Source organism: Acomys minous (genome assembly GCF_964271855.1).
Source record: "Acomys minous genome assembly, chromosome: 6".
Lineage (NCBI taxonomy): Eukaryota > Metazoa > Chordata > Mammalia > Rodentia > Muridae > Acomys > Acomys minous.
Window position 1 is genome coordinate 97,749,009 of NC_140487.1, and position 27,769 is coordinate 97,776,777.

At 40.2% G+C, this 27,769-nt stretch overlaps 1 protein-coding gene across 7 annotated transcripts in view; it reads left to right on the forward strand.

The window, feature by feature from the left end:
* The window catches only part of SCMH1 (Scm polycomb group protein homolog 1), a 121,312-nt gene that overhangs the window by 79,351 nt on the left and 14,192 nt on the right, over positions 1-27,769 (forward strand). For all 7 annotated transcript variants that reach the window (XM_084785104.1, XM_084785105.1, XM_084785103.1 and 4 more), the window contains 3 exons: positions 17,246-17,475; positions 21,090-21,216; positions 27,182-27,382. In XM_084785104.1, the coding sequence (XP_084641230.1) occupies positions 17,246-17,475; positions 21,090-21,216; positions 27,182-27,382 (558 nt within the window). The remainder of the gene's footprint in view (positions 1-17,245; positions 17,476-21,089; positions 21,217-27,181; positions 27,383-27,769) is intronic.

Consider the following 27,769-nt stretch of genomic DNA (forward strand, 5'->3'; position numbering starts at 1 on the left):
CTGTGTAACAGCTCTGGCTGTCCTGGAACTCACTCTGTAGTTCAGGCTGGCCTCGATCTGATCTGCCTACTTCTGCCTCCCAAGTTCTGGGATTAAAGGTATGCACCACCACCACCCAGCCCAATTATCTAATTTTTAATCAAATTTTTACCCTACAGTTTCAGCATCTATTAGTAAATCTTGCTTGAATCAATTATTTAATTATCTCCTAATTTTTAATTTTCTGATTTTCTCATTTTATGCATAGTAATTAACTGAAATGATCCCCATAAGAAAATTATTGCTGATCACGCTGATTAAGCCAATTAAAGTTTTCAGTCCTTTTATTAATGACCAGAGCAAGGACAGCACATAGTTTTGAAAAGTCTCATAGTGCCCAAGCTCAGAGGCACAGCATTTTAAAAGACAAATTCGGGAGGTAATCCCCCTCAGGAACAGTCATAGGGGAGGGGAATAAGGGGAAAATGGGAGGGAGGGAAGAATGGGAGGATACAAGGGATGGGATAACCATTGAGATGTAACAAGAATAAATTTTTAAAAATCTTAAATTAAAACAAAACAGAACAAAAAACAAACAAACAAAACAAAACAAATTCCTAATTGTATCAGTGTTTGAAGAAGGGTTAGGGGAGGAACCTGGGGCATGGTAGCTGGTAGCATCTGTTGGTTTTGTTTTGTTTTGTTTTTTCTTTTAAGCTCAGTGGTATATTCTAGATACTACATAATACATTTGGACCATGGTTAAGGTCATGGACAGTCCCAGAAACATTGCCCAGGCAAATATGGCTGTTAGGGGTGGGAGGCTGAGAAGTGACCAGGCAGGCACACTGTTCGGATAGGATGGCATCTGCAGGGATGTAAACATGTGTTTGTTTTGATCCCAAGTGTAGAACGTGAAACACTTGTGTGAGGGTGTGCCGTGTTTGTCCACTGGAAACAGACTTGTGAGAGAGCACATGTTTGTCTACTAGAAGAGAAACTGCCTCTTGCAGGGATATGGTCTTTGCCAGCTGATAAACATCCTAGTACAGACTCTGAGAGGATATATGTAAATATCTCCCCAAAGCAAGAGGCCTGGCTTTTTGGTTTTGGCATGGCTGTCTATCATTTGGCTGTTCATTGCTCTGCTTCAAGACTGTCCTAGAAAGAAACACTCCAGAGAATGTTTTGAGGTTCTGGGATCTGGCTGTTGTGGCTGCAGTCAGTCACCTTTGCTGAATTTCTGTGTTGCTGTTTAATGGATCTGCTGGAATCCTGACAACGAGGAATGGCATCATTCCAAAGAACTGAGTCTTAAAAAAGGTCTACTTCTCCTGTTCCCATGACCGCATTCCTCCCATCTAGGGCAGGTGGGGTGGAAGGGAGGTGTGAGCATTAAAGAGCCCCAAATAAAGTAGGTTTGTAAAAGTTCAAAGCCTACAGGCATCACTTTAGTCATTTCTCTAACCTGAATTATGCAGTAAGAAAGAGCGTCTCTTCCCCTATTTAGTTATTTAATTACATCAGTGTGAACTCATGTATTTTTACTTTATTTAACTAGTTACAGTTTGTAACAGACCGCCATTTGGTAAGTGAAAGCCTCTTGTAATGGACTCCTGTTTTCGAAGCATGGCCTCATCCTTCTCCCGGTAATCTCGTTACTTTCTGAGCAAGACAGCATTCTACAGTTTTCTTGAGACTACTCCTCTAGGGTCACACTGGGCTGGGCTGGGCTGGATTTTTTTTTTTTTTCTTGCCAGTGAGAGCTTTAATACCATTTACTACATTCTCAAAAGTTAATGTGGTCAAGTTAATTAGCACATAAATTACTGCTCTCAGGGCTTCCGTAATGAGAAAGGTGTGAGGTTGAGAGGAGCTGTTGGCAGGAGTGTGTGGCACAGCAGTCAGGAGCAGAAACAAGAATGCTGGTGCTCACTGGCTCGCTCCCTTTTATTCAGAGAAATATTTCTTCTAAGCTCCACGACAGAGTACTGAGGACTAGAGCCGTGCCCAGCTCTACCCTTTCACTTGATGCAGCTTGCTCTCCTCATTTGTTAGAGGAGGGTCTACCAGTCTTCACACTGTTATCATGAAGGCCAGTGAAACCTCAGGGGTGTCAGAACTTATGTATGGTTGATTCACCTCGGCAGCATCAGAATGTATTGGACTGTTATGTCTTTCTTCCTTCTATGAAATAAGATAGTCTTTAAAGTGGTTAATCATTTACATGTAGAAAAGTGAGAAAAGATTGTGTTTAAATGACAAATTCAAGGTCACATCATAAGGGACAGAACTAGAATTGGATTCCTAGTCCCTTGATATCATGGTTTTGGTTGTGAGTTTTTGGTTTTTTTATTTTTATTTTTCCCCAACCAGGATACGTTAGAATGTGGGAAGGCATGTGGGGCTTTCTAATGGGAAGGACTTCCAGTTCTTCCCTCAGGACAACGTCTTCAAATCTAATTATTAAGAAGCTGTTAAATTAGCCTTAAGCCTCATCTCAGTGTTGCTCACAAAAGACACACATAACCTGATTTTTAAGAACTGTCCAGTATAATCTGTCTTGATTTTTCAATCCAGTGAAGGCAACTTCCTCCTTAGTTCAGAGTTGTACACTACTCTATGCTTAGCCTTCAGGAAAAAAGGAAAAGAGAACATGTTAGAATTGCTGAAAAGAGCTGGGACAGAAAACTGTTCGTCTCCTGGTACCTGGCTTCATTTCCATTCTACAGACATGTACTAAGCCCCAACCAAAAACCCTGTTTGTCGGGTGGTGGCAGAAATTCCAAAGTGATTCATTACTTCCCTATCCAACTTAGGTTCACGGTCTGTCACTGTCTTAGGACCCATAATACTCAGATTAAGGTGAAGCCATTTGCCTTAATTAGTTACTCAGGCTAAGGTATGAAATAAGAAGAGCGCCAACTTTAATGAGAGTTAAGTCTTTTCTATGCAAATGTGTTAGAACTTTCTTACAGTAATACTGTTGAAAGAGGCTCTAATATTGTAAACCTTAGTAGTATTGATACGTGCTGGGCTGTTCTGTGGGTATTTATATTTCCTGTTGTGACCTAGCAAAAATGACTCAAGGAAGGGTGGGTTTCCCTTGCCTCACAACTCGAAGGCACAGTAGTCCATCATGGCAGGGAAGGTGTGACAGAGGGAGTCTAGCTTTTGGCAAGAATGTGAGGCTTATTGTATCAGCAGTCAGAAAGTGGAAAGAAATGAATGCTGGTGCTCCACTGGTTTTCTACGCAGTACTTTTTGTTTGGTCTACGATCACAGCCCATGGAATAGTACCACCCACATTCAAGGTAGATCTCCTCTCTCCTTAAAACTCTCTCCAGTCACCCTCACAGACGCACCTATGGTTTGTCTTCTGAATGACTCTAAGTCTTATCAGGTAGACAAGATTAACTATCAAATATATTCTTAGACTTCAAAGGAATTTTATGTGTTGTATCTTCATATCATAGAACTTTTAAAATACATTTTGATTCATTGGTTCTACTTTATCTGTGTGAATGTTTTGCCTGCATTTATGTCTGTGAACCATGTGTGTGCCTGATGCCCAGGGTGGCCAGGAGAGGGTTTGGATCCCTTCAGACTAGAGTTGCAGACAGTTATAGATTGCTGTGCGGTGCTAGAACAGTAGCTCCCACCCAGGTGCAGGTCCTTCTGAAAGAGCAGCCAGGGCTTTTAGTTGATGATCCATTTCTCCAGCCCCACACAGAACTTTTTAAAGCAGGAATATACAAGAACATATTCCACGGAAGCAAACCAAGTCAGTGCACAGATGGAGAAATTGTGGCCTCTGCGGACAATGACGCCAGCGTTGATGAAAAGACTGGGGTGAGCGGAAGGAGAAAAGAATGAGTAAGAACAGGAATGTGAGTGTCACTTGTAATAATATGGACAAGCCTGAGGGCCTTTTACTAGATGAATAAGCCAAACACAAAAGGATAGTACTACATGATTCTACTCCTGCAGTATCTAAACTAGAATGGCAGTTGCCAAAGGGCAGGTAAGAGAGAAGTGCTGAGGGGTTGGGTAGGCGTAAAGTAGCAGAGATGCAGCTGGGCAGTGGTGGTGCACGGCTGTAACCCCAGCACTTGGGAGGCAGGGGGATCTCTGAGTTCAAGGCCAGCCTGGTTTACAGAGCGAGTTCAAGACAGCCATGGCTACACAAAGAAACCCTGTCTTGAAAAACCAAAAAAACTTTTTTCAGAGATGCATGATAAGTTACAGAGACCTACTGTACAACATAAGCCTATATATACTGTGTGCTTAAGATTTTATTAGAAATTTATCTTTCATGCTAAATGTTCTTAACACACACAAAAGGAATTCTTGGTGAATAAGAACTTTTAGAGGAGATGACAGTGTTTTTTAACTTGATTATGGTGCCATAAGTTTGTTCATGTATCCAAACTCATCAAACAATGTGCATTAAACATATTTATATTTATATACAAAAGAAATATATTTTTATTTTATTTTTATGTGTGTGTTTTTTTCATGCATGTATGTCTGTGCATTACATGCATGCTTCATGTCCACAGGCCAGAAGGCATTGGACCCTCTGGAGCTGGAGTAATATATGGTTATGAGCTGGAAGAGCAGCTGGAACTGTTCACCCCTGAGCAGTCTTTCTAGCCCCCAGAAAGCTGGGTTTTTACATGTTTAGTAATGTATAAATATAGCTCAAGAAAAAAATACACACATGTTCTGTTACTTGTTGGAACAATGATGCCACAAAGTAGCCTCTGGAAAACTCCACCATGAGAGAATGAATGTGAAAAGGAAAAGTAATTTGATCACCATTAAAAATAATTTGGCATTTATAGACTCTCAAAGAGGATTTTTTCCCTTTTTGTGTATGTGTCTGTGTGTGTGTGCATGTTCATGTGTACATGTAAGCATATGCATGTGTGTACATGAATTTGGAGGCCAGAGGACGAATGTGGGTATGATTCCTCTTCAGGCACTATCTGTCTTGCTTTTCAGAGACAAGGTCTCTCATTGGCCTAGGTCTTGTCTGATTATCCTAGGCTGGCTTATTAGCCAGTGCCATAGATTCCTCTATTTCCATCTCCTCAACACTGTGGTAACAAGCATGTGCTGTCATGCCTGGCTTTTTATGTACATTCTTGGGATCAAACTCAGATCCTCATGTTTGGGCAGAAATCACTCTACTGACTAAGCAGTCTCCCCAGAAATCCCCAGACCACACTCTGAGAACTGCTATCTTCATAACTTCTTCTTCTTTTTTTTTTTTTTTAGACAAAATCTCATTCTGTAGTTTAGCCTGACCTTGAATCCACCGCAGTCTAACCTGCCTTGGCTCTCCAAGTGCTTGTGTTATAGATATAAGCCATCATTCTTAGCTTAAATATGTATGTGTGTTGTAGATTAAAGCCAGGACCTATAAAGCTCATGAGCACATGCTCTGCCAATGCCCAGCCTAAATACATTTTATTAATAGTGTACATTTGTATCATTTCAACTTTTCAGTTACTTAAATAATATAAGAGGGCCATATCTGGGGCCATAGACCTATTGTGGCTATGGCCCTTCTTAGCACCAAAGGCCATGCAGATACCCATGGTTTTATGCCACCACCTGAAGCCATGTTGATGTCCACATGGCCTTTAATGCCACCAAGGAGCATGTTGGGGTCCTCGGTCCATGCTGCAGTTGGGGGTCCTGTTGATGTCTATGCCCATGTTACCACTGAAGGCCAGGTAGATGTCCTTGGTCTGTGCTGCCATCTGAAACCATGTTGATGTCCATGGCCAGACTATCATCAGTGACCATATTGGTGTTCATGGCCCAGAGGCCATGTTGATGTTCTTAGCCTGTGCTGCCACCAAAGGTGTCCATGGCCTGTACCATGGCAGAGGGCCATGTTGATGTCCATAGTCTGAACTGCCATCGGTGGAAACCATGCTAAGGTCAGTAGCACAAGCTGATGCCAGAGACCATGCAGAAGGAAGTCCATGATCTATGTTCCCGTAGGTAAAGGAGGAAAAAAAAAACTTCTACAGAAGTATCAATGACTGCAGTCTCACGCTTGAGAAAGAGGGACACTGAAGCTTCTCTGACAACCCCTACCCCCCCACTGACGGAGACCAGCTCCGCGAACGTCTTGAGTACAGGCGGACTACTGCTCTGATGGCAAGTAGCCTTGAACAGGCGGACTACTGCTCTGGTGGCAAGTAGCCTTAAGAAACGGGCGGACTATTGCTCCGGTGGCAAATAGCAATGGTTTATTTCTTAAGTACAGCTTTTATACTATTTTAGAATAGCATATTCTGGCTTGGCGCGTACATTAGTTATTCATTAATATTACCAATAACAAACTTGGTTCTCACACCTATTAGACTAAACACGTTCTGGGAATCAGTCAAGGGAGACAATTTCACGAACAAGAAAGAAGATAACTATAAGCCTTCCCTCACCTTGAACCAACAACTGTTTCAACTTTATCAAGAAGTTCTCAAGGAGCTACTGCCAAGACTTCTGGGAGCAGAGCCAGAGCCACCCAACCCTTCCAGGAGGGGCAGCCCCTGAGCTCTTCCCCAAAATCCTTAGTTAACCCTTTCAGGTCGATACTAAGTAACAGTTCTCCTCATTCCACTCTTTTTTCTTTTATTAAATAAACATGGAGGGCGGCTTATCTTTATCTTGATACAACTTAAGTTTCTTCATTTCTATAAAACTTCTATTAAGCTGAGTAGTTAACATGTTCAAAATTACAGGCAGAAGGAGACAACTCAAAAGAATAATAATAACTATAGCAATAACACCAAACACCCAATGTTTAAATGAGGAAAAGGATGGAAACACAGACTTTAACGTATTTACAAAATACTTCACTTGTGTTGCTAAGTCGACTTTAATTTTTGGAGTGTTCGATATCCCTTGAATGTGGTTTTTAAGCTCCTCTAGATCTAACGAAGTATTAGAATTTTCCCATATCCCCTGAAGATGCTGCTGTATTTTATCCCAAGAGAATTGTGTAGCGTTATATGATACAGGAGTAACACATATTATTTTATAATCAGCATGGCAAGCAAGAGATTCCCTAGTGGCTAGAATTTGTAATTGTCGCCCCATTAAATCAACTGCATCTTTTAAAGAGTTAAGTCTCAATTCCATTTTTTCATCCCCTTGTTCTTGTGCTTGCAATGCTTTAGTAACATTTATAGCCAACTCATTCACATAGGCAGCAGTTTGAAAACTTTGAACTAATGATACAGAGGCAACAGCAGTAACAGTAATGGCAACAATAAGAGCAGCAATTCCAGTAATTATAAGTCCAATCACTCTTTTTTCTCTTCGTAATAATTGTGCAGAAGCTTGATGAATAAGTTCAGTCCCTCTTTCTTCATACCATCCTTGGGACAAATTAACAGGAACATAAACATACCCTGGCTGTTTCACAATCAAGAAATTATCAATAGTATGGTTAATACAATTAGTAATTTGACAATCTGAACAATTAATTTGAGTTGATCCTATGGTAACATTTCCGCTTAAAAATGCATAAGGTTCAGGTACACAGGCCCTATTAAACACACTTATTTGATTTTGATTCACAGTAAGACCCATACCATTCCCTATTTGAATCCAAGTAATAATATGTTTTTTAACTTTTATTTCCCCCAAAGTGGCTACTGCCTTCCACAAAGATGTAAAATATGTTTTATTATTAAAGGTCCAAATTCCAGATACCAGATTTATGGGCCGTTGACCAGTGATGTCCAGCATATTTCAATCGCAAAAGGACGTGTTAGAACAAACAATTTCATTATTGTGACACACTCTCCAAAAGGGAGCAAAGTCTGATTTAGGAGGCACCACATTTTGACAAGCAGGAATATTAATTGGAGGATGGCCAGATCCACGTCGAGGATTTCTCTTAAATGGATAATAAAAGTCCAGGGCCCAATGAATTTCTGCAGAAACATTTGTGTCCCAATCACCTTGTATTTTAACCTGTTGGCATCCTTCAACAAAGTTTTTTGTGAAACAAATCAATTGTCCTTCAAATCGTCCTGAATAGTTCAAGAAAGCATGAAAATATTTAATATGACTATCAGAGTATTGTCCCAAAAATTTTGTCTGGTTAACATATACAGGAATGTCAAAAGCTTCATTCCATGTTACAGGATGAATAACTGGTGGATTGGGAACGTAAGCCCAATATACTTCTGCATGGCATCCTCTTTGAAGCAGCCAAATAATGCTAAGCAAGGCAGCGAGTTTCTTCATATTAAGCATGGGCATCTTTTGCTCCGGAACATGCTGCAGGGATAGTCGAGCCATCCGTCTCCTCAGTTTTTCCATCCTTGTTTTTGGCATGCTTAATACACCGCTCAGGTATCCACCGAGGTGCAGGAGCGTCTGTAGGATAAACACAAACATACCCACGCCCCCATACTAATACAGGGTCAGGGCTGTAAATTTTCCCATCTAGTGGATCCTTGCAGTATACCAATGGCTTTACCTTATCTAAAGGACGCCAATGGAGGTCTGCTGCTGATAATCCATCTTTATCCAAAGTTAAAAAATTTAAAGTAAAGAGAGCATGTGATAATAGGGTTTTTGGAATATCCTTTATACCCCATATTCCCCCTTTTATTTTTCTTAAATGATTTTTAAGTAAATGATTTGTCTTTTCTATAATTTCTTGCCCTTGTGGATTATAAGGAATTCCTATCTTATGTTGTATTGAGAATTGATGACAAAATTTTTTCAAAAGATTTACTAGTATACGCAGGGGCGTTATCAGTTTTAATAACTTTAGGTACTCCTAAAATAGAAAAACATTGTAATAAGTGAGTTATAACATATACAATACGTTCTCCTGGAAAAACATTAGCTACTATATAATAAGAAAAAGTATCTATAGTAACATGCACAAATGATAATTTTCCAAAAGAGGGTATATGTGTCATATCCATTTGTCATAAACCATTAGGTCGCAGCCCTCGAGAATTTACCCCATAATGAGGAACAGGCAACAAAGGTGCACAGGAAGAACATTGTTTAACTATATGTCTAGCCTGTTCTCTGGTTAAATTAAATTGTTTTTGTAGTGATAAAGCAGATTGATGATGTAAAGAATGAGAACGCTGTGCACTTTCAATATTAATATTATAACTTTTTGTAAGAGAATCACAAGAACATTATTTTCAGCTAAAGGGCCAGGAAGGCCGGAGTGACTACAAATATGTCCTATAAAATAAAGGATAAGAACGCTGCAATAACAAGGATTGAATAAGACTTAAAGTTTCTGAATAAAGGAAACTGAAGAACTAATTAAAGTAACAGTTTCTAACCATTGTAAAGCTTGCACTATATAAAGACTATCCGAATAAATATTTAAAGAATCAGGAACTTGTAGTAATGCTTGATAAACTGTATAAAGTTTTACCATCTGAGTGGAAACGTCCTGTAATTTCCATGTATATCTTTGATCCTTAAGGATCAAAACAGCATTACCATTAGATGAGCCATCAATAAAGACAGCAACTGCTGGGGTTAAGGGTGTCTGCTTAACTATTTTAGAAAAGACTATACTATGGTAAGATGCAAAGCTCAATCCTTGTCTGTCTTTAGTTGTCTTAACTTACATCTTATAAAGATAAAGCAACGTTATAATCTATAGTCTGCAGATAAGTGTTAGAGGACTACAGCTGTTTAATTTTAGTGTATCTGAATTGCTTGTTTTTAGCTATATATATGCTGATTATTTTAGAAAACACCTGCGCTTAGGTGAGCTATTACTTAACAAAACCATGAGCTTTAATTATTTTAAACAGTTTGTGATAGTAGCTCTTAACTTTACATACCAGTTGTAGTTAGAGTACCAGTATGGCTTAAGAGTGCTTACTATTATGTTTATAATTATTATTACTGTTGTATTTTTTAACCCACTGGCAATCAATCAAGACCTAGACACCTTTTATTATTATTTTTAAAATAGGCTTAGTCTGAGTCACAGCAGACACTGCAGACACTAATCAATCAAACTATCTTTCTATAGCGGAGCAGGCACAGGATCTCCGTTTTAATCCCATGCCATCTGTTTTTAATAATTTTTATTAAGTTACCTTTTATCTATAATCTTAAATATTTGTTGTTATTATTATTATTATTATTATTATTATTATTATTATTATTATTATTATTATTTTAAATCTGGGCCACTCTTTTATATAACTTACAGCTCTTTGCCCAGAGTTTGGCAATGATTCCCAGTATCTGTCCCAATCCCCCACTGGGTGGAGTCTCTGAGAACATCTATGCTGGGCTAATATTTACTTATACATGAATACATACCATTGTTTTTTATATATTTTTTTGTATTTTTAAATGTACCCCTTCGTTTTACTGGAGCGGCTTTACCCTTAATGTAAGCATACAGTAACAGCTGAGCAATTTTATTTCTTGCATTAATTTGTATTTTGTTTTACATATACTATGATTTTTTTATATTTATATTTTATAATACCAGGATGCACAATAGGACCTTGAGAAGTTACTTCAGCATCAAGTTAGAAACCTTTTTTTTTTTTGCTTCCATATGACATATTATTATAGATTACAGCAGTTTTAAAGAAAATTTATCAGTGTTACTAATATGTTTAATTTATAATTTATATAAGTTTTAAGTTATTAATACTTTATATTGACTGTATATAATTAATACAAATGAGTCCTGTTACATTTGTTTAAGAATGAAATCATAGAGTATAACCATAATTTTTAGAACTTAAAACCAGATTTTTTTACAGTGTTTTGAACTAGGATTGAATTGTATAATATCTGTATTACAAATGTACATGCACTCATATATTTTAAACAAGAGTTTGAACTTAAATTTTAAACATCATAGTCAATAAGCAAATTATTAATCCTTAGATAAAAGTTCACAGATATATGTTGGAGATGTAATTTTAATACTTTTAAAGTCAATAAGAAACAAACATGTAGTAAAAGAGACAAAATGTTTCTTAATTTTATAGCATAATTTAAAAGAATCTTATACCTAAATGTTAAATGTTAAAGGCAGAACCTGTTAAAGATAATAGAGAAACTAGTAGTATCTGAGTTTGGCATCTTGCCCAGAATGTTTCTTGTGTGTGAAACTTTTTTTTTTTTTAATGGACAGCCTCTATAGTGAAAGTTGTTCAGAGCCCATCACCAAGGAGTCCAAGGAGTGATTAGGACTGAAAAAGACCTTACCAGTACCTTTATCTGGTCACTGTTTATCACCCAGTTCCCGGAAAGACCCATCACATTAGCTCTCAGGGTTCAGTCTTTTATTTTTCTTGTTGGGTGTAGTAACCCTGTACTCACCATGTTGAGGCTTCTAGGCTTGCTGGAGTTTGGAGCACATCATCAGAAGTTCAGGCAGCTTTGGGCCTGTTGCCAGTTTGATCTAAGCAGAAGACTCCCAGTCCGCTCCAAGGACAAAGCTAATTGATCAGTTTTTTACTGCCTTTTTTGAGAATCTTTTAAATGAGTTAGAACTAATGGCCAACAGATGAAATTTCACCCTTTTTTACACCAGAATATAAAATAACACTGACCTCATGCCGGCTGTGGGAGCAACCTGCCTTGTCTCATGTCCAAAACTATCGTCAGTCTCAGTCCACAAGCAAACAGATAAACAAATAGACAAATACAGAAACACCTTTGTCACTTGCAGGAAGGAAGAAAACTAGACCAGTGGATGGAGGCCACTTATCCACACAAATAGATACAAATAAAGACAGAAAACGATGCCAAAAGTCATAGTAGTCCGGACTATACCAAAACCAGAACCAAATGAGCGGTCGACCCGGTGATCAGGCGGGCCGAGGGCGCTCCCCAAGTGGAGGGAGATAGACTCCCTTCCTGGAGGTCAGGAACGTCTTCCAGCCTCCCCGTCAGGAGGTACACCATCTCCTGGCACAGGCAAAGAGCCACCTTGACACTGTGACTAACCCAAATGCTCGAGCTCCAAAGTGAAACTAAGAGGGACAGAGAGACAGATAAGACAGACAAAGAAGAGTGGCGGCTGCCCTACCTAATTCTTCTACTGGAGTCCGGGTCCTGGAGGGGACTTGGTGATCTTGCTGGGGCCTCCAATGTAAGACTGAGACCTCTAGAAAGATTTCCAGTCTATTCCCCGAGTCCCCACCAAGAGACGGAGTCCATTGCCGATGCAAATGAATAGGAGTAGAAATTTATTGAGCCATCGCGATGGGGTCTGTCTAGCTCTTTTAAGCTGCAGACCTCGAGAAACAGAGGCACAGGCCTTTTATAGGTTTCAGACAAAAAAAATGAGTTAATTGGTTGGCATTTGGGCAGAAAAGCTGCAAGCAGGGAGTTACAAGTCTTGGCGTTTGGTGACTGGATAGTGGGTGGACGGGCAAGTTAACCTATGGAAAAGATTGATTGAAGCAGTCATAGGAACTTTTTTAGTTGGGGAGGGGTAGTGGAAATTTTAAACACAGCTGGTTGTCCCTGAGCACAGACTGAGACCTTGAGTCCAGTTGGATTCTTTAGGCTTTTTCTTTATAAGTGACCAGAAGGTAAAAGCATCTATAGGAACTTTCTCTAGTCCATGAGCAGTATAAAAACCCTTGATTTGTTCCCCTACTTTATTCCAGATTTCAATATTAATTGTACCTTCTTTAGGGAACCATGGACATACTTCATCAACAAATTCAAGAAAACGAGAAACTTGTTTAGAACCTACTGTAATACCTCTAGCAGTAAGCAAAGATTTAACTACATTAACAAACATTTTTCTTTCAGTACTTGAATTTACACCCATTTTATCGCCTGTGAAAAACTCTTTTACATATTTCTCTCAATACTTGCATTTATTCTTATTTTATCGCCTGTAAAAACACTATTCCTTGCCTCAGATACTACTCACCCTGGCCGCGGCTGGTTGAGGCAAGCGGCGTTCCTTGGTTCCGAGTTCCCGGGTTTCGGCACCAAATGACGGAGACCAGCTCCGCGAACGTCTTGAGTACAGGCGGACTACTGCTCTGATGGCAAGTAGCCTTGAACAGGCGGACTACTGCTCTGGTGGCAAGTAGCCTTAAGAAACGGGCGGACTATTGCTCCGGTGGCAAATAGCAATGGTTTATTTCTTAAGTACAGCTTTTATACTATTTTAGAATAGCATATTCTGGCTTGGCGCGTACATTAGTTATTCATTAATATTACCAATAACAAACTTGGTTCTCACACCTATTAGACTAAACACGTTCTGGGAATCAGTCAAGGGAGACAATTTCACGAACAAGAAAGAAGATAACTATAAGCCTTCCCTCACCTTGAACCAACAACTGTTTCAACTTTATCAAGAAGTTCTCAAGGAGCTACTGCCAAGACTTCTGGGAGCAGAGCCAGAGCCACCCAACCCTTCCAGGAGGGGCAGCCCCTGAGCTCTTCCCCAAAATCCTTAGTTAACCCTTTCAGGTCGATACTAAGTAACAGTTCTCCTCACCCCACCACCACCCAAAAAAGTAGCAGTCTAGAGAGAAAGCCATTGAATTAAAAATTGTGGTAAGGATGCTGAAATGTAGCTCTCTACAACTGGTAGCTTCTGGCAGGGGTGTGGGTTGGGAAGAACTAAGTTTTCTTTAAAGGCTGGTGGCCACTGGGACTTTAACGAGTATATGAACAACACAAATTTAACAACTCCTCTTCCTCCTCCTCTTCTTCTTCCTCTTCTTGGCAGGAAGGGACCCACACTGGGGAGGGAATACCTGGGAGGACTGAGAAGTGAGAGTGATTGGGGTGTATGGTGTGAAATTCCCAAATAATCAATGAAAATATTATTTGGGAAAAGTACTACTATGCGCATTTTTATTCACATGCTGATATTCATATGCAAGAATCTGCCTGGAGTTTATACCTATAACTGTAATTGCTAAGTCCTAGCGTAAATATATTCTCTGATTTATTCAGTAATGTATATGATGCCCTACCCTGTGTGACTCAGCAAACCACTCTTGGCATCAAAATGTATATTCCCCCAGGCTCTGATATACATTGCATTAACTGTATGTCATTTTCACCTTCAGAACATAGAGTAATTTCTGTATTTTTCTCTCTGAACATTGACAAGGCCAGCCGTTTTGTTAACTGAGCCTCAGTTTTGGTGTGTCTGACCCTCACGAGAGTTGATGTGAAGCAGAGATGATGCATATGTGATTTCTCAGTCCACCACATTAGAAGATGAGCTGGGTGTGTTCTGGCTGGGGTGATGTTCACTTTGATCACTAGGTTGAGGTGCTGCCTTTCCCACTTTCCTGGGGCTTCACACTCATTTCTTTTGGATTCATGTTAGGGCCACTCTTTAGTCTTCTTTGCTAGGTCTGATACTCTCTAACTGATGCACATTAATGTGTCTTAGAAATAATCTTTCTTTCCTCTTTTTTTGATTATATATTCATACTCGACAAAGTCTCATTTAGTCTAATGGTTTTACATATCAGTAAACACACTGATGGTTCTCAAATTTTTATCTTCAGATCCAGCATCTCCTTTGGATTCCAGACTCAGATATATAACTCCTGAATTAACATTCCCATATTTTAACATCTAATAGGCAATTCACAAGAAACAAGTTTAGAAACTCAATTCCCTATCTCTTTCTCCAGTGTTTTCCATCTCAGTAAAAGACATCATTGTCCCAGATGCTCCAACTAATAACATTGTATCACTTAGAACTTTTTCAGTAGATATGATTGATTTTAATTGAATGTGTTAGTGTATTTTTGTAGTTTGTTTGCTAATTTTTGGCTACATCTAATTAAGCATATGTCGCTTTTATGTGAATGCTGGGGTTCCGAATTAGGTCCTCATTCTTGGGTGCCAAGCACTGAGCCTTCTCCGCTCTGTTTTGCCTTCTCTGTTTCTTTTATCCTGATACACAGTTAATTTTAAGCATCCAGAAGATTCCCTCATAGTATCCAATTCCCTCAAAGGAATTCTATCAATCTAGATGACTTCTTTCTGTTTTCAAACTTAACAAATTGTATATTCTGCCTTTTTAATTATTTAATTTTTATTTGATTTCTTTCATGTAGCATATTTCTATGAGGCCCAGCTATATTGTTGCATATAAAAATGGTTAGTAGTCGTTCTTTTGTGCTTCTTTTAGTATCCCTCTGGATGAATATACTACCTTTTTAGAAATCTGGCCTCCTGTTTGTCATTTGGGTTGTTTTGAGCATTTACCTCATGAGCATTGCTGTGATAAATATTCTTCTAGCACATGCCTATTGATGACCATATTGTTCATTTCTTTTGTTGGGTCATAAGGTATACAACGAAATAATTTTCCAAAATGATTCATGCTCATGCCAGCAGTGTTGGATTCTAATTAGTTCATGTCCTTCACCGTTGTTAGGAGTGGATTTTATTCCTTTTAATTTTGGAAATTTTGATAGAACATAGTAGATTCAAGTACTTTGTATGTTTTGTGTGCTGTATTTGAGTGCTGGAAATTTGAATTCAGATGTGTCCACTTGTACAGCCATCATTTTACTGACTGTACCACCCCTCAGCAGCCCCCACACACCCTGTTTTTTGAGATGGGGTCTCTTATTGGCCCACTTTAACCAGGTAGGTTAGACTGGATGGCCAATGAGCCCCAGTATCTTCCTATCTCTGTCTTTCCAGAGCTAGGATTACACTCACACCCCACCACACCCAGCTTTTTTTTTTTTTTGATGGATTCTGGGTTCAGACTTACATCCTTGTGCTTGCGTAGCAAGAAGTTCAGTGGCTGAGCTATCTACGCACTTGATCTAGTCAGTCTTACTGCTGCTCTTCTCTCACCTAGTCTCCACACCGCTAACTCATGTCCAGCTGTGCTAACTTCAAACACTAACATGTTCCCATGAGTGGAAACTATGTCTGTTCTGTTCACTGTTCTACCCCAGGACTCAATACAGTATATAGCCTATTGTAAGAGCCAGAATAACTATTTGTGTGATTAGTTAGGTACTCTTATCTCTAAATATTCTCAATTTAAGGAGAAGACGAATGATTGGCATAAAGTTGAGGGGTCCCGTAACGCAGATGTGCACAGAATACTTAGAAGTACTGACTTAGTGGGGGCCTGGTTAGGCCTGGAGAACTGAGTGTTGGTGCGTGTCTAACTACAGATAGCAAAGAGCTCAGCATACAGGTCAGCTGAGCTACAGAGGCAGATGACGCAGAACGACATCAGGCGTAACTAGAGTGCAAGGCACAGGCTAAAGCCTGTGCTTCTTTGGAATCATGATAAAGAGTTTAGACTTTACCTTAAAGTTAATAAAGAAAAAACATTTTAAGCGAAGGAGAAGTTATTTTCATATCCATCTTTTACTCCCCTCACTGTAATAATCATGCTAAAACCTCAGTCGTGCTTATGTAGCCTTAGCTGTCAGGGCTCAGTTTGAAAACAAAAGTTCTTGCCTCACTGAGTAACCTAGTAGAGGCATCACTTCCTCTTCTATTAAATCTTTATTCTCACAAGAAGAAGGTTGCAGACTCCTGAGATCTGCCCCAGTTCTGTGCCTCTGGTTCTAGCCACATGCTTCACCTTGAACTTGGGTCACAATGCTTCTCTAAGATTCTTATGGAATTTTAAAATATTTTCCTGCATCTACTAGAAATAATAATAATTTTTAAAACCTTTCTCTTGTAGCCAAAATAAAGTCAACTTATTGTAATTGTGTAAGCACTCAATTGCATGCCAAGAAACTAGAGTCCTGGACAAACTCTCGAGACAGAAATGCAAGTTATTTTTCCTTCTGTCTGGGATGGTGTGCTTGGCTGATCTTATGTCAACTTGACACAAGCTAGAGTTATCTGAAAGGATGGAACATCAATTGAGGAAATACCTCCATAAGATCCAGCTGTGAGGCATTTTCTTAATTAGTGATTGAGGAGGGGAGGTCCCAGCTCATTGTGGGTGGTGCCATCCCTGAACTGGTGGTCCTGGGTTCCATAAGAAAGCAGGCTGAGCAAGCCATGGGGAGCAAACCATTAAGCAGCACCCTCCATGGCCTCTGCATCAGCTCCTGCCTTGCTTCCTGGCTTCCTTCAGTGATGGACTACAATGTGGAAGTGTAAGCCCAATACACTTTCTCCCAAACTTGCTTCCTGATCATGATGTTTTATTGTAGTAATAGAAACCCTAACTAAGACAGATGGGAATGCAGGAGGACAGATAGTGGAATGCATCTTTTTCTTACAGTTGTGATTCCAAAGAATCCTTCCCCTTCGTCTGATGTGAACACAGAGAAGCCCAGCATCCACAGCACCAAACCTGTCTTGGAGCATCAACCAGGGCAGAGGGGGCGCAAACCAGGAAAGAAGCGGGGCCGAACACCCAAGATTCTTATTCCCCATCCCACCTCTACCCCATCCAAGTCAGCTGAACCTTTGAAATTTCCAAAGAAGAGAGGTCCCAAGCCCGGCAGTAAGGTAAGTAAAAACAGGTTTCCCAGAAAGAGGTACAGGACAGCAAAGAAACATTTATTCATACATTTCATGTTGAAAAGGAGTACATCTAGCCATCTTGTCTAGATTGACATTCCTGTTAGCATTTACCTGGAGTTTGCTAATATTAGAGATAGGAAACAAATTTTGATTTTTAAGAGATTGAATCCAATGTTTTCCATACACAAATGGTCCAGCCCTTCATTAACCTTCCTAAAATAGATCTCTAACAATAATTAATAATAATAAATGAAGTATATTAATTCTGTAAATGTATTTATTTTGTTATTCCTACCACTTCTTTTGAAAACTTCACTTAAAGCTGGGAATGGTGACACACGCCTTTAATCTCAGCACTCAGGGAGGTAGGGACAGGCAGATTGCTGTGAGTTCGAGGCCAGTCTGGTCTACAAAGGGGGTCCAGGACAGCCAAGGCTACACAGAGAAACTCTGTCTCAGAAAACAAAACAAAACTTCACTTAACTATTTAATGTTAGACCATAGTAGATGCTATTGCATCCATACAACAGTCATCACAAAGCTCTGGGAGATACTATCAGCATTATTTTATTATGGAGTAAATTAAAACTTAGACATGTGAAATGCTTTAAGAATGCATTGATCAGTTCCTAGACTTAGTTCCAAGATCCATATGATACACACACACACACCCTTCTATACCTAAGAGGCATATACTTCCTCTAATATGGAAAACTACCAAGTCAAGCTTCACTGAGCATGGTTACTGAAAGTCTGACCTCTTAAGTCATTCCACATTGTCATGGATATCTTCTCTAGCAAAGCAGTGGTATGAAAAAGCTTCTCTGTGGCCCCTGCTACACCTCCACTCGGTTCCTAATGATTGAGAACTTCTGAGAGCCTTTCTCCTGAGTTTGACTGAGTCTCCCTGGGGAAATAATGTTCTGTTCTCCCTGGACCTCTATTACAGTCCCATATTTCTCCAGAGTTGATTATTTGGTTGATTTATTTGCTATGCTTGTTAGTAACTCTAGCTAACCTTTGTCCTTATAGAATGTAAGCTCCTCAAAGTCAGTCACCTAATCCTTATCTTCTCTCTTCCTCCTGCAGTGCCTTGTATCTCTGTCCCTTGGGAGATGTCCTGTATATGGAAGATAGATGGGTGGATGGTGGATGAATAAATGGGTGAACGGAAGGATGGTTGGATGGATGAGTGGGTAGATGGATGACTTTCGTCATGATGTTACCACTCTTAATTGTCTCTTTTTTATTGCATTTGAATTCTCAATGTCACTCAATACAAATACACTCAATTACTTTATTTCATTCTTCTGTTTCTTATGTTGTGGAGGAGAGGCTGAAGGCTGAGGATGCCAAGGCAAGAGAGCCATGGTTTTGATTATGTGGGCGTATCTTGAGGGTCATCAAAAGAGGAATGTATTCGTCTAAGAACTCCAAAGACAAAATAAGAGCTAGTAAATGGAAATTCAAGCAGAAAGTCTTTGTTTAAATATATAAGAAGCTACTTCAAAATAGTAGTACGCCCCTGTGGTTGCCAGTGATTTATCAGGGACTAGTTGGCTTTGCAAGAGGACTATTTCAGAAAGAGGAAGACAGATATATTAAAGATGATTATACTAAAGGAACTTTAGGGTCCTTTGAAAACCAAGATCTGTGTTATGATTGCCTATGCTCTGCCCCTCACGAAGTCTAAAACATAGTAGCCAATGTCCTCTTTCTATCCCCTTGAAAGTCAATATTCACATAATATTCTGTGTTTAGTGTCCTGGCATCTGATCCTAATTCCACCGTTTTGTTCTTTTGCATAATTCTATAAAAGTATGTGCCTTTCATGTGATGACACCATTTCTTTTTTAAACAAAAAGGAAGTCTTAGAAACCAGACAGATTTAGGCTTTGGTCTCATCTCCATTTATGGCTATCTATGTGATTTCAGAATGGCTTCTTTCAGTGGGGTGCTGAGCTCCCTTCTCCTTGTAAAATGGAACTAAGTTAATGCATGGATCTGTGTAATGTGTAACGACATCTATCTGAAATGATAATGATACCTTCCATCTGTGTGCTTTCTTCTGCAACAAGTGGGTACTCAACTTACCAGCCTGCTCTCTGAGGGACCCTTGAAATCATAGCACCAACTCATTGACGTTGAGCTAGTATTTACTTCCCTTCTCTCCTGACTAACTACTTACATGGAATTCTACCTCCAGGAGTATCTGATAATATGAGCATGTGTCCATTTTTATTTGGCTGTTTATTGGGTTTTGTTTTGTTTTTTGAGACAAGGTTTCTCAGTGCAGCTCTGGCTGTTCTGGAACTCCTCTATAGACCAGGCTGGCCTCGAGCTCAAGAGAGCCACCTGCCTCCCGAGTCCTGGGATTAAAGGCGTGTGGCAACACAACCTGGCTCATGTGGCCTTTCCTAATGAGAGTTTTGCATAATGGCTTTCCCCCATGAAGCCTTTTGACGTATGGGCGCTGCTGTCAGCAGATCCCTCTAGATTCTGTGTCCTAGAAGTCAAACAGACTTATACAGCTTCTAGCAGTGCACCTTACACAAGCACTTTGTGAAAGAGGATTTTGGATTTTGGTAATGGTTGTTTTCCTTGTATTCTGAAAGACTTTTAGAAACTATTTCTAGAAATCTTCTGCTCCAGCACAAAAGAAATAGGTTTCTCTCGGGTCTTGTTAATTACCCCCCTTATTGGTGATCTATACTAGATGCTTCATAAGAAACATTTAATACTTATTTTATGTCAAGTGCCATGTGAGGGTTGACACTCAGACCCTTAAAGAGCCCTAGGTTAATAGCAGGCGTCGGTGTATAAGCAGGCAATAATAGTATGTGGACAAAGTATGGCATTAGGAAAAGTAAGAGAGCTTCCGAGACACACAGAAATGTATAAAATAAACAAGAGAGAATGTTTCTTGTTGAAGAGAAAGATTAAAGTTTTAGGGCTGGAGAGATGGCTCAGAGGTTAAGGGCACTGACTACTCCTCCAGAGGTCCTGAGTTCAGTTCCCAGCAGCCACATGGTGGCTCACAACCATCTAGAATGAGATCTGGTGCCCTCTTCTGGCCTGCAGGTGTACATGCAGCCAGAGCACTGTATACGTAATAATAAATAAATCTTTTTAAAAAAAGATTAAAATTTTAAAGATGTAAGGCAGATAAAAATTGCATGCTTTTTAGAGACGTGTGATTAGGGAATGTTATATTATTAAGGGAAGGAACAGCAGGTAGTGAGTCAAAGGGGGGAAGGCAGAGGAAAGCAGGTGGTGGTAGTCAGAAGGCTCACTCCCATTTATAACATGAAGCCGTACCATGCTTTCCTTGCTGTAGCATCTGGAGTTCTTATGGCACTGACTCTAGCATAAGAGTGCATCGATCTCTTTCTCGGAAGAAGACCAAAATCATGTCTTACATGATACATTCATACATTCAGAAAATGCTTACTAAGTACTTTCAATATGTACAACTTGGGTCCAGTTACTAAGTAGAAAATAAATATGAAGTGTAGTTATATTCATAAATATGTTTAATAGAGGAATGAAGGGAAGTTACCTTTCCTGGGTAGCAAACTTTTTCCCATCCATTTTAACAGAGGAAACCTCGGACTTTGCTGAGCCCTCCACCCACCTCACCAACAACCAGCACCCCTGAACCGGACACCAGCACTGTTCCCCAAGATGCTGCTACCATCCCCAGTTCAGCCATGCAGGCCCCCACAGGTAAGGGCAAAGGACGGAACTAGCTGCATTTCCTCTAGAACTGGCCCTGTCCACTTGTAAACCCAGGTAGACTCTGGTTTTTTTTTCTTTTTTTTTTTTTAAGATTTATTTATTTATTTATTATGTATACAATGTTCTGCCTGCACATGTGCCTGCCCACAAGAAGAGGACATCAGATCTCATTATAGATAGTTGTGAACCACCATGTGGTTGTGGGAATTGAACTCAGGGCCTTTAGAAGATCAGCCAGTGCTCTTAAGCTATCTCTGAGCCATCTCTCCAGCCCTTTTTTGGTTTTTCAAGGCAGGGTTTCTCTGTGTAGTCCTGAGTGTCCTGGACTCACTTTGTTAACCAGGCTGGCCTTGAACTCACAGAGATCCAGCTGCCTCTGCCTCCCAGGTGCTAGGATTAAAGGTGTGCGCCATCACACCTGGCCCTAGGTAGAATCTTTTAAAAAACAAAACAAAACAAAACAAAAACCAAAAAAACTCTTCTCTTTGTCATTTGAAATAGTCTTAGAGAAACTTTAATTTTGTCAGAGAGGAAAAAAAATGGGGTAATTGTTCTATGAACTCAAAAAGCTGTGGTACTGGAGCTGACCTTGTTGAGTTGGGTCAGTCCCTTACAGCATTCCAGTGAGGCTGCCACCATTCAAATTTGGATGAAAACCTTCCGAGTTTTAAAAAGCAATCATTAATGAAGACAAAACTTGAAACAGTGAAAATGAATTTTACTTTGGACACCAGCCAGTGAATGAATGATTCAAAGCAGAATCTGGTAGCTGATAAGGATGGATAATCAGCCTAGGATGCGTGGGTGGGTGGTGTGTCTGTAAAAGTCATACATATCTATCCCCAGTTTTTAAAACATAAAGGTAACTAAAATGCATATGCCTTTAACTTTAAAATCTATGTGTACCTTTCTCAGTGGGGTGATGATCTTAAAGTGCTCATTTGTATATATGCATTGAGATATTTATGTGAAAGCTTACTCTATAATTACCCTATCTTCCTCATGGATGTTTAAAAATTAAAATGCTCTCCATGGCTATTAGAGAGATCTTCCTCTTAGAATGAGTTAAATACGTCTCTTCACAGGCCCTAAAATGTTAGAGACAGAGTTTCCTCTCCAGATAGCTTCAAATAGCAGGGCCCTCCTGTAGCATGTACAAGTTTTGTTTTTGGTTATTGTTTGATGTTTGGTTGTGGAAAGGCTGACATTGTTCATTTGTTCCAACACAATTTGTTGAGGAGTCTGCCTTTACTCCTCCAAAAACAAGGTGACTTCCTGTGAGTTTACTTGTGGGCTCTGCCTTATCATGTCTGGGTGCCTGTTCCCTGGCCAGCACTACACTGCCGTGGATGCAGCGGCTGTGTATTAAGTTTTGAGGCCATGAAGTTTCATGCCCCCCACTTTGTTCTTCAGCTTTCATCCTGTATTGACTAGTCTGGGTCTTCCGCCTCTCTATGCAAAATTCAGGTTCCATTTGTTGCTATCCACAAAACAAACCCACTCTGGGACTTGCTTTGGTGTGTGTCTATGTGGACCACACATGTGCAGGTTCCTGTGGCGGCCAGAAGAGGACACCACATACTTGGACCTGGAGTTACAGGCAGCTGTGAGTCATCCGGTGTGGGTTCTGGGAACCTAACCCCTGGGATCCTGCAACAAAACCACCGCCTCTCTGGGGTTATGACTGGTATTATGTGGACTCTCTAGATCACACGGGGGGAAAGTAATTTCTCATCGGTGAGCAGTACTGTGCTCTCCGTTAATTTGGTACTTTGATTTTTCAGAATGACGTAATTTTACTAATAAAATCTCATGTATATTTTTATGAGGTTTATAACTAAATATTTCTCCTTTGGTACTATTGTGATATTGTATTTTCATTAAACCATTATTAATATAAAGCAAAGTGATTGACTTTTAGATATTAACCTTCTATTCTGCAGCCTTTTATAATTTATTTTCTAGTTCATGTTTTTGTGTGCTTTTTTGGTTCCTTTTTTTAAAATCAATTTTCATATTCTATATGTAGACTGCCATTTGTGATCCAAGATTTTTTAATTTCCTAGTACATATACTTTTATTATCTTAACATTATAATGCATTATCTAGAACTGCCATGATGAGGGATATCCTTGCTTTGTTTCTCATCTTAATGGAAATTCTCTTAGTTCTTCACCACTAAGTATGCCAATTGTAGGAGTTTTATAAGAGTCATTTAACAAGTTAGAGAAATTCCCTATTTTTTATTTTCTGCTTTTATTGTGAATGAGTGGTGTATTTCTGAGTATATGTATGTTTTTTAATTTAGCCTGTAAATAGGATGATTGAGTTGTTGTTGCTGTTGTTGTTGAGACAAGCCCTTGCTGTGTATAACTCAGGTTGGCCTGCAACTCAGTATGTATCCTAGAGTGGCCTCAGATTCACAGTCCTTTTGCCTCAGTCTCCTGAGTGCCAGCGTTATAGATGTGAGCTGCCAGAACCAACTTATATTTATCCAGGTGTGTGTGTGTGTGTATGTATGTGTCTGTGTGTTTGTGTTTGTGTGTTGGATCACTCTTCCAGACTTGGGATAAATTGTTTATGTCATTCAGTCCTTTCTATACAGTGTTGGACAAGGTTTTCTAATGTTTTGTTGAAGATTTTGACCTCCATGTTCATGAGAGATGTTGGCCTACAATTTTCTTTTATTGTTTTATCTTTGATTTGTGTATTAAGATAATGCTGGCCTCATAGAATGAGTCTGATAAGCGTTTCCTCTGTTTTTGTCTTCTAAAAGAGATTGTAAAGAATTTGTATAATTTGTCCCTTAATCCCAGCACTTGGGAGGCAGAGGCAGGTGGATTGTTGTAGGTGTTTCTTTATGACACTGGGTGCCCTTGTATTTGGTAAATGCATATTTAGAATTATAATAGCCTCTTGGTGTTTTTTTTTTAGTCAAATGATATGTAGTGTCCTTCCCTATCTCTTCTTTAGAAGAGCAGGCAATGCTCTCAGCTCTGAGCCATCTCTCCACACACACTCCCATCTCTTCTAATTAATTTTTGTCTCAAAGGTCTACTCGTGCTTGCTTGTTTGTTCCGTTTGCTTGAAATACTGCTCTCCATCCCTTTTCCTATGGAAATCCTTGGTCTGAAAGAAATCTATGAAGCATATTCTTAGATCTTTCTGACTTTGGTTTGGTTTTTTAAGACAGGGTCTCACTATGTAGTTCTGATTGGACTAGTACTCGTAATGTAGACTCAACTGGCCTCCCACTCAGAAATCCACCCTCTGATATGAATACTGGGATAAAAGACATGTGCCACCATGCCCTACCTTCTTTCTTACCTCTTAATGAAGGATTTTCTTTCATCTTATATTTTATCCTAAGTAGTGAGAAAGCAGGTAGCACTTTGATGGCTTTAAAAAATCTTAGCTAGTCCATTGAGCTCCTCAGGTACGTTGCCTGTTCTGTGCTGTTGTGGGCAACAGTCTATCAGACTTTTGGTCCCTTTCTAGCACATGCTCATCCTTCACCTTCCAGTCTCATGGTCTTCACTTTCTTGTAAACTCTTAGTGACAGCCTCCAGGCAACGTTAAGCTTCCATTAAGTGGGCTGGGAGTGTAGCTCGGTGCTAGTAGCTAAGCACTTGCTTAGCTTGAGTGAAACCCTGGATTTGAAAGTCTGAGTCTGCACTAGTTCTTTGCTTCTGCTTTCTGCCTCTGGTTCCAAAGCCAGCACTGTGTGCTTGACATTTGTTACAGCTTATATAGGAATCTATCTTGATACATTTTTTTTGGTTTTTGTTTGTTTTTGAGACAGGGTTTCTCTGTGTAGCCATGATTGTCCTGGACTCCCTTTCTGTAGACCAGGCTGGCCTTGAACTCACAGGGATCCACCTGCCTCTGCCTCCCTGAGTGCTGGGATTAGAGGTGTGCACCACCACACCCGGCTCCTGAGAAGATTTTGCTATGTGACAGACTACTGTAGAGCTACATAGTTGAAACACTAAGGGCAGTCTGTGGGGAGTACAGTGCCACATAGGGAGCGGAACTGGCTTGGTTTGGGAATCCCTTGCCCACACGGCTAGCATATTGGTTCTGCCTGTTTCTCCACATGAACCTCTCCACAATCTTGGTTTCCCACACATAGTAGTTGGGATCCAAGAGTAAATACCCCCCCCCCAAAAGGAAGTGGAAGCTGCCGGTTTATTTGTCCTAGGCCTAGGAATTGGCAATGTCATACCTGCTGCTGTCTGTTAGTCAGATGTGACAAAGATCCTAAGAGGCGTGTCAAAGGCTTTCAGAGAGCCATGTTCTAAAACCCACAATCTTTTAAAGATTCATAGTTTGCTCTTTGGTATTTTACCACATGGCCCATGTAGAATTAATTTTTAATCAATATTAGAATAATTATACAAAATTTACATCAGTGAAATAGACAAATCTTAGTTAAGTCTGTTGTACACTCATCTACAATCTGAGTTTTAATGTTGGCAACTATGTAAACCCTCTGTCCCTCCCTCTCTCCCTCCATGATCAAGGTATAAAACAGTTCTGCCACCCCAGAAGTTCCATTAGGCTCCTTGCAATCTGCCTCTACGATGACTATGATATTTTTGCCATAAATGAGATTCCCTAATGTGTTCCTTCTCCTGATGACACCTAAGCTGGTTCTAATTTGAGGTTATTGTAAATAAACTACTATGAACATTTGTGTTAAGTGTCTTGTCTGAGTTCCTCCATTTTTAGTGATTTCAATACAAAGGCCACACTGCCAAGCATGAAAATCTTTTTTTTTTAACTTTTTGCTTTTTGTAATTGTTGTCTGTTCTCTTAAATTTTGGTGGGGTTGTTGTTGTTGTTTGTTTTTGAGTCTATTTAATATCACCTAAGCTTGACTTGAACTCGGAATTCTGCCTCAGCATTCTAATTGTTGGATTACTATGTTCACCACCACACCCTGTTTATTTTTATTTTCATTTTTGCATGTATATGTATGTGGGGTGTGTGTGTCTGTGTGTGTGTGTGTGTGTGTGTGTAGAGGCCAGTCATTTTCCTCAGTCTTTTTCTACCTTATTCACTGAGGCAGGGTCTCTCAGTTAAAGCAAAGCTCACCAATATGAGAGAGTCTATGTAGCTAGACAGCTGCAGGGATCTCCTATCTCTGCCTTGCAAGTGTTAGATTACAAGTGATCCACCATGCCTACCTAGCATTTACACGGACGGATTCCTCAGTTTGTACAGCAAGCAGTTTATCTACTAAATATCTCCACAGTCCCCTGGTGTCTATTTCTTAGCAGACCTAGACTGACCTTTTTTTTTTTCATAGATTTACCCCCATAGGCGTGTTCCTTCTGCCAATTAGGTGTCTTTAAATTAGGAGAGGACGCGATTCTGTTCTTGTCAGTCTCTTCCTGCTTTAGGACACTAGCTTCTTGGAGTCTGCTAAGTGAGTGGCTACTTCTCCAGGCTGCTGGCTAGTTTCCATGATACTATTGGCCATCTCTTCACTTCTCATCTGGCTCACCTTAGAGAGTTCTGGGAAAGAAGAAAGTTTACATTTTCTTTTTTTTCTTTCTTTCTTTTTTTCTTTTTTGGCCTCGAACTCACAGCAATCAGCCTGCCTCTGTCTCCCAAGTGCTGGGATTAAAGGTGTGCGCCACCACTGCAAGGCCTACATTTTCTTTTCATGGACCAGAAAACAAAACACAAGTCCTGTGCCTTGATTTCTGTTCTGGGTTGTTCTCCTAATAGGCTGTGTCCCCAGAGCTCTTGGTTGTGCAGCTTGGACAGGTGGCAACTAGGCACAGGATTTTCCAGCCCTTCTGCCTTTATTACCCACAGTGTTCTGTGGTGTAGTAACAGGGAATCCCAAGGGGCCAGTTCCAGAGTTTATCAGATGAAGGGAGCTGCTCCCTGACCTCTCCCTCCAGGCATACTGTAAGGTTCTTGGGCACTTTGTTTCCTGTAGTGTGTATCTACCTGAACAAGAGCGGCAGCACAGGCCCCCACTTGGATAAGAAGAAGATCCAACAACTCCCTGACCATTTTGGGCCAGCCCGCGCCTCTGTGGTGTTGCAGCAGGCTGTCCAGGCTTGCATTGACTGTGCTTATCACCAGAAAACTGTCTTCAGCTTCCTCAAGCAAGGCCACGGCGGTGAGGTCATCTCAGGTAAACACCTTTGGGCTAGTTTGTCCATCTAACCAGAGTGGCAAGCCTGTGATGAGATATCCAGGTTCATAGTTATAGGCTCTGGGAAATGCAAAGTACCGCATTCTTGAGTCTTCACGTCCAGCCCCCAGGCTCTGCTGAACCACGTGCCATATAGTATACACCATATATCTCTGCCAAGAATAGCCGAACAGACCGAACAGAGTCCTCTCCTTCCCCCACACAGAACTATGAATGTGCGGCTTAAAGCTGTTCCAGAGGAAAAATAGATAGGGGCCATGTTGTTGCAACAGGAGAATTTCGCCAGCTGGCTTCAGGGGATCTCTGACCTCCTCTCACCCTCTGCCTCCTCAGCTTCTGGGTCTATAGGTTCCATACCAGGAAGCT